The 13,372-nt window shown below is 32.2% G+C and overlaps 1 protein-coding gene across 1 annotated transcript in view; it reads right to left on the reverse strand.

Moving 5' to 3' along the window:
• Positions 1-592: 592 nt before the first annotated feature.
• LOC147803360 (uncharacterized protein CG3556-like) overlaps positions 593-13,372 on the reverse strand; it is a 29,919-nt gene continuing 17,139 nt past the window's right edge. The window contains exons 6-8 of the mRNA XM_087150967.1: positions 5,462-5,640; positions 1,797-1,989; positions 593-759 (exon numbers count right to left, since the gene is read on the reverse strand). Of these exons, the coding sequence (XP_087007093.1) occupies positions 1,858-1,989; positions 5,462-5,640 (311 nt within the window). The 3' untranslated portion in view covers positions 593-759; positions 1,797-1,857. The remainder of the gene's footprint in view (positions 760-1,796; positions 1,990-5,461; positions 5,641-13,372) is intronic.

Below are 13,372 nucleotides of genomic sequence, written 5' to 3' on the forward strand. Positions count from 1 at the left end.
TTTTATTGATACATACGTACGTATTAGCGTTTTATATAATATATATAGATAACTGTTCAACAATGGTGAAACACTCGTTGGAGTAGGAAGGTATTAAATTGCCACAGGACAATTCAGGCCAATTGTCACAGAAAATGATAAACTGCCTTATTTCAAGTATGAAATCAAGCTGAAAGGCCTGTATATCTGTAAGAGGGGACCATATTAACCCCTCTTTTTGTTTATTCTGCAACAGCTGTTTCATACCTTCCGACTTCGACGAGTGTTACGCGCGATCATACGTTTGTATTACAATTGTTGAATGGATGTTTGTTTGCTTCGTATTATATAAATGTATGTACGTATCAACTTTCATTAAAATTGGTCCAGTAGTTCAAGAGATAATCGACCTAGTCTGCAAATTCTCTTAACCAGTGAAATAGTGTTACTTCTTTCTTTGACTTACAGTGCTTCGCTTTTAAGCAGCTTGAAAATGTTATATTTTTTTAAAAAATTATCCAAATACAACAGCGGAAAATAAACCCCGAAAATATATTAAAATTGAAATAACATAGAAATCGGAATTGCAAATGAAAAAGAAATCTTACTTGTATTTTTTGTCTTTGAGGGCAATGAACTGCATTACATCAAATGCTGTGAAGTGTTTTGGTACTTTGAGTACTACTGTGTGGATGACATCTTTGCTGTCTCCTATAATCAATGAGTACTCGACTCGAATCTTTGGTCCCAAGTAATCATGTATTTCAGCCACCAGGTCATCTGCAATTGTAACAGAAATGTAACGTGATCTTCATTATGATGAAAAATTGCAGCAAGGATTTAACAAATAAAGTGCGCAGAATATGAAAACATTAAGAATAACTTTTGAACTAATGCTTCGATTTTAACAAAGAAGGTATTCCTAAGTGGAGGGATGACACAGATGACTAAAAATGCAAAACAGCGGTGACTAATAAATAACAAAAATCTATTACAAAAGACAGATATTAGCAAATTATTTAGCATATTTTTTCTTACTATTGAAAATAAGCATAAAGAATGTTTTTTGCTTTAAATACCAATAGTTTTCAATGGAAATCATGGTGGTAGTTTTGATTGAATAATTAAACAGATTGAATAAATTGAATTTTTACCTCTTCTTAGATTTTTAGTAGCTCGCGACGGCCTTTCTTAGTGTTATACTTTTTAATTATGATGAATTTTCGCTATTTTTTCCTAACGCAAAGTGATTAAACATGCAAGGCTTGTTATGTTTTATTATATCAGCAAGGCATGTTATGTTTAACAGCAGCCGATCCAGACAGCAGTTTTGTGGCTTTTTTTTTAAAACAAAGGACCATTCTCATTGCATGTGAAACAACCGCAATTCGGAGATCGATTAACTGATTGGCGAGGTTTTTCGCGGGTTATTCACTTTCCCCGAAGTCTCGGTTAACAAATTAACAACGAACAAGAAATTTCAATTCAGAATAAACAAATGACCAATTTCGCAGCATTTCATTATAAGCGAAAGGGACAAAGAAAAAAAGCTCACTGTAACTGAGTGTTCATTATTTCCGGGTTATTTTATAACGGGATTTAACCAACATTCCATAAAAAGGAAAAAACCTTCCCACGGTTTACCATAATCCGATCTCTTAGCAGTCTAGACGTTGTTACATATTTTTAATTTCACCCCCATGTCTGAGATGTTCGTTTCGTCGGACTACTAATCTGATCAGTGCGGAGGCCTTCTCTCTTTCAGGAGGTGTTGGTTTTATTGTGGGTGTTAATTGTTTGTGGACAAAATAACTTACCTTGGTCCCTTGAACCAGAGCAGTTGGTGAAAGAAATATCGACCAGGGTTTTGTCATTCAGCTAGGGGAGGATTAAATAGGTGGACAGAAAGTCAGTTGGTGGCACCTGCATGGACTTTATAAGAAATCGAATGGTTTTCAGATGATCCCAGTCTTCAACGCTTTCGTTAATGGCGATGCTGGACAAAAGCGCCTAAAATATTCGAAAGCTTTCACTTTGTCTAAACTTGTATATATGAGTTAAATTTCAATAAATAGTAAAATTTAGTAATGAAAAGTTTTGAATATGAAGTTACATTAGTACATATGTGACAGCTGAAGTGAAGAAATAATTGTTTTACAGATTATCTAACTAACTAGACTGATTAACTAGGTTGATTTTCTAAAGTGTCAAAAAAAAACTGTTTTATGTCTCAAATTCTCTAGGTAATCTGCAAACTACCTAGATAATCTGCACATTAACTAGGAGATACAGCTTAAAATGAAAATAAGATCTTTTCTAGAGCAACCGCAACGTTTCTGCACGTTTAAAGTAACCTGGTTTTTGTTTTATTGTTTCGCTATCTAAAAAAGCTGATTATTACAATGAAACAATAAATAAATTAGCTGATAGAATCAATCATCAATCACTTTAAAAGCTTATATATTAAACGGTTTAAAGAAATATAACCATTAAGAAAATAAGCATGATTTCAATTTATTATTTTTTGATATGTAAAGAATTCTCGGGCCGGGCAAGGTTGACTCAGCCTTTGCATCCCCCCAGTGGGTCGATAAATGAGTACCAAGCATGCTTGGGAACTAAACACTAGGGGGTTTCGCGTTCGGCTGACCACCTAACTGGAACATCTGCTCCTGCACCCCGGAGTCCAAGGTCAAGAAATCTGAGATGGGCACTGTAGGCCTTGGCCCTCTATGAGCTGTCGCGCCACTGAGTTTAGTTTTAGCTTAGATATGTAAAGAATAAAGTTAAAAAAAATCAACAAAATAGTTAATAGAATGAGAAAAACGTTAGCACTTTACAGATACGGCACTTTAAACGAGCTCATTTTTTATTAAGAAGCAGACAATTTTTGATTCTGCACTTTAACCCTTTAATGGGCCATTTATTTCTAGCAATGGTAAATTAAAGTATTTTTGGAATTTAAATTGTTTTAGGAATAGTAATTGATATAAGAACGAAAAACTCATTTAGTTTATAAAAATACTATCCTTTTGGTGGTAAATATATTTAACATGACCCATTATTGACTTTTATTTTTCTTTATTTATGAAATAAATTTTATAAATGCTACAAACCTCGAAAGGAATTACGTATTATATAACTTTTATACATTTTTTTAAACTAACAAATGGTTACCAATTTTATTCAAGCGCACTTCAATAAAGCTGAAGTTACTAACAAATGAAAACCTAAATTAAAAGTGGTGGTAAGTATACTTCCCACGGCCTTCGAAAGGGTTAAAGGAGCAAATAAGTTAATCTTGCATTTAGCTAGACACTAAGCGCTTTTACGATTTTCTAGATTTAGCGTTAATACAAACAGGGCATTCTTTAGACATAATTATTAATTTAAATATTTGGTAAATTTTGGAAAGACGAATAGAAACTTTATGAAAATTTGACAAACGATTATTAAAGATGATGAGAGCAAAGGATTAAAAACAATTGAATTACTCTTTATTTCACAAATGTGATTATCAAAATGACATTACTTATAATTGAGATTAGCCATCAAAAGATTATTTAATTAAGATATTATCCGGGAAGACCGGATATAATGAAACATATAAAATCATTCAAACATAACACAGAAAACTGCAGTTTAAATATATGTTATGCAATTGTATGTTGCTGCTGCAATTTGATGTGCAGCTATAATAAACTGACTTTAAGAAATGTTTACCACTGGAGGTAAATTTCATTAGTAAAAGTAAATTTTTCATTTTCTTTGTTTTTACTTGTAATAATAACTGTTATAGAATTCATTCTTATCTTTATTTTGTTTTCCAGATACTTTCTAAAGCAAAATTAATAAAATAAACTATAAAAATTTGTAATATTTTTCTTTAACTTCAGTGTGGGTATAATGAAACACTTGCAGACAAGAGACATTAAAACATGTTTTAGTGTGTTTCCATAATGCATTTATTTGAAATAATATGTTACTGATTTCTACCCATAAAGGATATCTAGATTTATGGCGGTATGTCAATTGACTGTATTTTTATATTACTATTCGTTCAACTATAGTACGAAAATTTTCGCCAATATCAGATTGAATGTTGCCATTTTTTCGAAATAAAATGTTATGAAGAACGCAAGTCACTTTAAACTTCTGTATTATTATTGAACGGTACATGTACAAACTATCGTCGATCCGGAAAGTAGGCACAAATTGCGCCAAATGCGATAGTAAAGGTTTTATATGAAACCAGTGCACATTTAGTTAGAATTGATTGATTGATTTGTTCATTTACGTCGCACTAGAGCTGCACAATGGGCTATTGGCGACGGTCTGGGAAACATCCCTGAGGATGATCCGAAGACATGCCATCACAATTTTGATCCTCTGCAGAGGGGATGGCACCTCCGCTTCGGTAGCCCAACGACCTGTACGCGAAGTTGAGCACTTTACGGTAGAACAGTTTAACGAGGACCAATACCGCACACCCTCGGTCCCTACGCAGACTGATCCAAGTGGTCACCCACCCTCACACGGACCGCAGTCAGTGATGCTTGACATCGGTGATCTACTGGGAACCGTGTCTTAACGATCTGTCCACTGCGGGACTAGTAAGAATTGAAACAAAACGTTAATTAAAAATTTTTTTTTTTGAAATTACTATTTCAGAACGTAACATTTAAAAAATAAAATAACGGAATACTTAAAATTTATCCTACTTTAACAACAACAAAAAATTTATGTTTGATTGAAAATCTTTGAAAGAATAAACACGTATTCGTTATATAGCTTTCTGTTGTTGGCGAAAAATTGTGTTTTTAGCGCCATGTTTTCGTTTTTACCAAAAATAGTCGGCGAGTTTAATTACCAATTATACTCTAAGAAGAAAGCAAATTTATGACAAATATCTTATAAAATTAACCGACGCTGATGTGATTCTTTTTATTCACTAAGTCTTTTTCATGTTGAATCCCTTTGAACTTAAAGTCTTTTCAACTGTTAAAAAAATGGACGCAACTACTAATATTTTTAAAGATTTCTTTCGAACTTACTTTATAATACCGGGAGATCACTGAATGCAGCGGTAACTAAACAGTAAGATGAAAAAAAAATTCACAATTAGAGTTGTGGGTAATTTACAGGCGACAAAATGGTGACTGACCTCTCGAGTGGAAAGGGTTATGTTCTCTTGGCTGTCATGTGGCAGCTCTAAGCCTATTGCGTGGCGTAATTTTACTGCGTGTAAATAAAATATGACAGCAAAGTGTTAATAATTATTAACGTCTGTCACAATATTAACGTCTACTCACTCTTTTTCTTCCCTTCTTTCAAATAATGTAAAGAATTTTTATGGTCATATAAATACTCAATCTGTATGTTACAAGTTTAGGGGCAACTTTACCAATTGACATGAATGGTATTAAAATCGCTTCCCAAATTTGTGAAATATTTCCTTATTTTCACAAAACAGTACACAAACCTGAGCAATAAGAGCTGTTCTCTGGACATTTCCAAAACTCCCACTTGGATTCTGTAGTCTCATGAACTCTTGAATGGTTCCTTCGTAAGCATCTGAAAGTTCTCTGTCGTTTGGAATTAAATTGTACCCACCTTGTCGAAATTCGCAGGAAAGAGCCATCACTGCAAATGCTTGAAAATCTACAGAGGGCAAAAGTATCGATACAAAAGTATAGAAGGGTACAAAAGTATATATATATATATATATATATATATATATATATATATATATATATATATATATATATATATATATATATATATATATATATATATATATATATATATATATATATATATATATATATATATATATATATATATATATATATATATATATATATATATATATAAGCTGCAAGTAAACAGAACTCATTAGATAAGTTCAAAATGAATATAAAACAAAGAAGAATTATAGACATATGAAAAAGGGGTGGAAAATAATAAGTAAAAAAATAACAAACAACAGTTTAAAAAAAAAAAGGATGAAATTTTATTTAAAAAAACCGGAAAAAAAAGATATAAACTTTTCATCAGCCCACACGATTATATCCTCAAAAAAGAGTGCTTTCTGATATTATATCAATATAGTTAAAGCAAAATATATTAATACAATAGTGTGAGGAGCACTCAAAAAATTTTTTTACAAAAATTACAACAAATAAAATCGAACACAATAAGTAAAAATAACATGTAAAAACAAAAAATGAAATAAATTAAAAAAACAGTATAAAACACAGATTATAAAGCGAGTAGCGAAATCAGATGTACTTACATGGACGGGAAATTTTTCAAGAATGATTTAAAAATTTTTTCACAACAAGATTGCCAGATTACAAAATATGAAAACAAAAGCGCAAATTGAGTGTAACTAGCGGGTTTTAAAGTGCCGTTCTTACTGCACTGCTGAAGTGATTTGTTATTCTGTGCATTGATTTGTTAGTTACCAAGGATGGGCCCGAAATGGATGTGCACAAGGTAATATTATACTGGATAATTTAAAAAAGTTGACCAGAAATAGTTTTAGAAGTTTATTTAAGAAGAAATATAAAATAAAAAAGAGGAACATAAATTGCCTGTTTTGCAAATAATTTTAGCCACGGATTTGACCGAAATGGATTTGCAAATGGAAAAATCATATAAATTATCAAAGAAAAAAAATTTTAATAGATAATTTTAACACAGATTTGCCCGAAATGGATTTGCACATGGAAAAATTAAAAAAGAAAAAAAAAATTCAGTAGATAACTTAAGCCACGGATTTGCCCGAAATGGATTTGAACATGGAAAAATTGTATAAATTGATAAAGAAATTTTTAGTAAATAATTTTACCCACGGATTTGCCCGAAATGGATTTGCACATGGAAAAATTATATAGATTAACAAAGGAAATTATTTAGCAAAGGAATTTTTCAGTAAATAATTTTAACCACGAATTTGCCCGAAATGGATTTGCACATGGAAAAATTATACAAATTAACAAAGAAATTATTTAGTAAATAATTTTGGCAATGGATTTACCCGAAATGGATTTGCGCATGGGAAAATTATATAAATTAACAAAGAAAATGTTTAGTAAATGCAACCACAATAATATACGATTAATTCAATGATTTTATATAAAATTTTATTACTTTAGTTGGGTATCCATTGCTTTTTTATCAAATTTTGAAAGAGTTTATCGATTTGTTTATTGGATAAATAAATATTACTACAGATTCTTTTAATTCTGTTCATTTCATTAAAAGTGGTATTTAAATAGATGCTCCTAGAAACATTAGAATTCCAAGTAATTAGTTTATTAATATTAAAATTAAAATCATTTCTTTTATCGTATAAATCAACAAAGCAGATTTTTTCATCTTTTATAATACCCAAATCCAAAAAATTGAAATTAATATTATCATCATGATTACGAAGTAAGATTGATTCCTCAGGGTAAATATCATTTAATAAAATAGTAAAATCTTGGAAATTAAAGATAATTAAGCTATCAATATATCTAAAAACAAGTTTAATACTAAGAGTATAATTTTTTTCATAATAATGCAAAAATAAGTTAGCTAAGAGAGATGAATAATTAGATCCTTCTGGTATTCCATTAATTTGAAGAAAAATATCTTTTACATGGTAAAGATAATTATTAAAAAGACAAAAATTAATCAGAATTTCCCAATAATCAAAATCGCAACAAAGGATAATTTTAAAATCATAGTAATAATTCGAAAGGACATCTTTTAGTTAAGAAAGGGGAATGCCATTGAAAAGATCCTGGAAATCAAAAGTCGCAATAGAATTAATTTTATTATGTTTAATGAAATCTAAAATCGGTTGATTATTAGTGATAATCCAAGAGAAACCTTCTTTAGTAATATTGTTAATAATTTTATTTAAGTAGTTAGAGAAAATGGTGCCAGGTTTAGTTAAATAAGTAATAGATCAACATGTGATAGTTCTAAATTTTACAGGAATTTTATGAAATTTAGGGCTGATAATTAAGTAAGGAAATTGTATATTGTAAATTTTAATTTTTAATCTCCTGTAAAAAGCTAAAATTTTTTTAATGACAATATTGTTATTGAAATTACTAAGTTTAAAATTTTTACTATTTTTTAATTCCGTCTTTAAAAGTTCAGCATAGAAATTTTAACAGAATATAGCATAATTATTGTTAGCTTTGTCTATGGGAGTAATTACAAAATTTTTTTGAAGTTGCTTAATTGATTGAACAATATTAGAAAAATTAGTTGAATTGTTACTCTTATTTAAATTATCCTTACTATTGAAAATAAAGTTTTTAAAGTAATAATAAACATCCCATTTCCATTCTATTAGCATACCTAAAGGTAAAGAGAATCTATTTGATATCTTTAAACAAAAACTATTGAGATCATTAAGAAAGTATTTTAGAATTTTATTGATTGATATATGGTAAATGGGTCTAAATTTTGTGCCTTTTGTCATTAAATTCCTAAGTTCCAAGTTTTCTATAATATTTAAATTACCAGTAATAATATGTTTACGATATTTATCAACAAAATCAAAATATTTATCCTCCTCACAGTGACAATCATAATCGGATATATTAATACTCCCTAAATTTTTGCTTATAGCATTATAGTTAATTATGGTTCTACCAAGAGATTTGTTACATTAAAACTTTTAATTATGTTAAAATCTTTTAATGGAAATAAAGCTTTAAAATTTTCAAAAATGTTGTGAAATTTGATCTTATCGAAAATAGGATTTTGAAAGTTAATAACGAAATATAAATTATCTAAACTTTTCGTTTTATTAGGCGAAATTTTGCTCATTTTGGCTTTATAGGATCGAAACAAAGAATTTTGAAATGTAAGTAAATAAAAGAAAAGTTAATAATAAGATCGTAGAACTTATATACATCATAATTCTTAAGGGAGAAGACAACATCTTTAATTGGTTTAATGTTATCATGTTTATCAAAGTCTTTTTCCATATTAGAAAGAAAATTAATATTTAATTTGCCACCATTAAGAGAATTTCTATTACTTTTTGAACCCCGTTTACCTCGATTTGTACGCTTATCTTTAATATGAAAAAGTGAATAAGTTGAAGAGTTATTAAAGTTAATCTGTGCATGTTGGAAGGTATCGTTTAGCCCTTACGGCAAAATTGTTTTGTCTAAAAGCATGTAGTAATTTTCTTTCTGTAGTCTTAAATCTAGTAGATGGGAGACCATCAGGTTCCGACCATCAAAACATCCATTTTGAAATAAACTCCAATATAAATTTTGACTGCTGCTTCAGAGACCCCATGAGAACAAATTGGAAGAAATTCCAAGACGATATCATGGGGCTGACTGAACTGGGTGAAAATCATATTAGAGACAATTATGATCTAGAAATTACAACAGAAACTCTGCAGAACAAAATTCCAGGTTTATACTATAAAAATTGCCCAATACGTACCAGAAGAGCAAAGCCCCAATGTCCTTGGTGGAATAACTCTTTGGAAACTGAAAGGGCAAACGTCAGAAAACTTTTCAATAAAGCAAAGAAACATGGTGAGTGGGACAACTATAAAAGAGCCCTCACCAACTATAACAAAAATGTTAGAAAAATCAAACAAGAATCCTGGAGAAAGTTCTGTGAAGAGATAAATTCTATCTCTGAAGGAGCTAACTCCAAAGAATCCTTAGAAGAGATGAACCCATAATGGTTGGCACCTTAAAGAATGAGGATGGCAACTTTGCTACCACTGGAAAAGAGATAATGGATGTTATGCCCAAAACTCACTTTCCAGGAGCCATTGATATGGATAGCAATGAAGGACAGCATTTCATTGGCTTTGTAAAAAGAATACAAAGAAATCAATGAATCTATGCTAAGAATATTATCAATCAAGACAATGTCAGGTGGGCTATCTTCACCCTCAAACCACTTAAGAGCCCTGGACCTGATGGAATCATGCCTATAACGATCCAAAAGGCAGGAGATTCTATCATCCCTGTGTTAACCAGAATTAACAGAGCCAGTCTGGCACTGGGACACATTCCAAAGCTATGGCAGAAGATCAGGATTGTTTACATTCCTAAACCTGACAAAAGTAATTATGACCAGGCTAAGTCTTTCAGGCCAATCAGCTTATCTTCATTCTTTCTCAAAATTATGGAGAAAATTATTGATAGGCGTATTAGGGATTACCTGGGTAGCAATAACCCCTTGCATAATCTACAGTTTGCCTACCAACCTGGTAAATCCACAGAGACAGCCTTACACAAGCTAGTATCTAAGATTGAAGACACCCTGGAGAGAAAGGAAATTGCATTGGCCACTTTCCTAGATATTCAGGGCGCTTTTGATAATACCTCTCACCCATCCACCCTTAATGCCTTAAGGGAAACAGGGATAGACCAAACTTTATGTTTATGGATTAGGACCCTACTTTTGGATAGAGTCATTCAAATGAATATCTTCAACGAGACATTAGAAAAGAAAACAACCAGAGGCTGTCCACAAGGAGGTGTACTATTACCATTACTTTGGAATCTGGTTGTAAATAGCCTAATAAAACATCTGAATAATATAGGCTACTATACCGAGGGATATGCGGATGACATTGTCATACTCATCCTTGGTAAAGATTTTCATATAACTTGCCAACTAATGCAAAACGCTCTATGTAAACAAATGGTGCAGGGAGAGGAATATGGACATAAATACACAGAAGACCAATCTAGTACCATTCACTCGTAAAATAAAAAGGGAAAACTTTTTTATCCCAATGCTTTTTGGCCTAGAAATCAATATTGCCTCCCAGGTGAAATTTTTAGGCTTAATACTTGACCAAAAACTCACCTGGAATAAACACGTTGACAACAAAATCAACCAAGCAAAAAAATGCATAATGATGTGCAGACGCATGCTTGGTAAAAACTGGGATCTACAACCAAAAATGATGCTTTGAATGTACACAGCAATTGTCAGGCCCGCTTTCACATATGCTGCAGTGATATGGTGGTGTAAAGTGGAACAGAAAACTGTGAAGTACAAGCTGGGAAGTCTGCAAAGACTGGCCTGCTTGTGTATCACAGGCGCAATGTCCACAACTCCTACCAGAGCACTAGAGGCAATTTTGGACCTGACTCCTTTAGATATCTTCATGTGCAGCGCTGCCAGAATGACTGCATATAGGATGAAACTGCAATATCAATGGTATGACAAGCCCTCATCTGGAGGTCATACCAGTATTCCACTCTCCAACTCTCCTTATGCCTTCTGACTGCATGGAGAGAAAATACGTGTTTGAAAGACAATTTGAGGTAGTTTTTCCTACCAGAGAAGAATGGAATAACAACAAGATTGATACAAAAAATGATGATCTAATCTGATTCATCGATGGATCAAAGAAAGTTAACCTCTTAGGACTGGGAGTCTGTGCCGTGTCACCAAGATTCAATCTTTTTGAAGGTCGTGGGGAATATGCTATTGTCTTTCAGGCGGAGGTACCTGCTATAGTCAACTGTCTGCAGATAAATATTAAGAAAGGCTACCATGGTAAGAGGATTCTTATTTTCAGTGACAGTCAAGCAGCCCTGATGGCTCTTTACTCATTTCAAGTTAAATCAAAAATTGTTCTGGAATGCAAGAATCTCCTAATAGAACTGGCAAAAAGGAATAAAATTATTCTTATTTGGGTACCAGGGCATAGAGGAATTGATGGTAATGAAAGAACTGATGAACTCGCAAAACAGGGATCCTCTTTCAATCCAATAGGAACGGAACCCTTCTGTGGAATCAATATGAAGACTACAAAGAAGGCCATCCAAAAATGAAAAAAACAGGGGATGAACAAAGTTTGGCCCAATTCTCCTGGACAAAAACGTGCTAAAAGCATGATCAGCAGCCCATCTGCAAAAATTGCTTCTGAAATTCTTAGGCTCCCAAGATTGAAGATTCAAACAATTGTAGGCTTCATCACTGGGCACTATCATTTCAGGAAACATCTACATAGAATGGGACTTTTCGAACAAGAACCAATATGTCGAAAATGTCGTAAAGCGGTAGAATCAGCACATCACATCCTATACGAGTGTGATGCACTCGCTCTTACGCGTCTCACTACCTTAGGCAATACATATCCTAAAGAGCTTCAACTAAACTCCATTAAGGTACTGTCAGACTATATAAACAAAATAGGCGACCCAAGACGAAGGAACTAGGAAAAATTGGAATTGGAGCATGGTACAAAATGCAACATATGCAGAGGTGCCACATATCTGACAAGCTCAAGCAAGAAGAAGATCCCTAATTTAATCTATTTTCCAGTACTGCTATTATTAACGAAAATTATAAATTATGGTTGCGAACTCATCAAATTTGTTTGAACATTATAATGTTATAAGAATATAAATGTTATTTTAAAAAATGAATATTTCGAAAAAATCACCAAGAGATCTAAATGTTTATAATACTAATTGATAGTAATATTTGGATGTAGAAAGTAGATGCGCAAGCATAAGCAAGCAGAATTCCTTTTAGTTATATGTTAAGCGAATAATTTTAACTTTAGTAGAAAAACTGTTTTCTGCTAAGAGAAAACAATTATTGTGAAGCAATCATCGGGGATGGTGAGCGGTAGCGAACAGGGGGCTCAGCCCCCTAGTATAGTTATAACAATATATTGTTCAAACAAATTTGATGAGTTCACAACCGTATTTTAAAATTTTCGCTCACCAAATGGACGGATATCTATATTATATAAAACGCTAATACGTATGTATCAATAAAACCGATGATATTTCTTTTCTCGCGCTGGCAACAGTTTTCATTTTTAATTGATTGGATTCGGCGCGCAAGAGCACGTAGTGAGCATCATATGGCTAATCTATATTATATAAAACGCTAATACGTTTTAATTGATAGGCTTCGGTGCGCAAGAGCATCATATGTCTAATCGGGTGAATTCTCACCGAATTATCAAAAAAATTCTCACATAATTATCTTCATCGAAGCTGATACTTTACATCCGGCTTTCAGTACTATTTCATATTGTTTTACAACATATGGTTTTAGCCCTCTGGTGGGAGGGACTTTAAAACAAAACTTACAACAGTTACTTTTCTCAACAACTGAAATTTAGAATAGTGTGATTAAGAAAAATATGTGAACTGTTTGCAATTTCAAATTAATATTGAAATGCACAGGTTTAGAATTTTCTACAGTGAAAAGTTTTCGGAACTTTAGTGTTTAAAAAAGTATACTAAAGCTAGACGTTAAGAACGTATCCAATGAGCGAGCAAAGCGAGCATTGGATGCGTACCGAAACGTACTGCGAAAGCAGTTCCGGGGGTTGGCGAGCGATAGCGAGCAGGGGGCGAAGCCTCCTAGTATT

The sequence above is a fragment of the Parasteatoda tepidariorum genome, chromosome 9 (assembly GCF_982258835.1).
Source record: "Parasteatoda tepidariorum strain Cologne lab strain chromosome 9, Ptep-v5.0, whole genome shotgun sequence".
Taxonomy (NCBI): domain Eukaryota; kingdom Metazoa; phylum Arthropoda; class Arachnida; order Araneae; family Theridiidae; genus Parasteatoda; species Parasteatoda tepidariorum.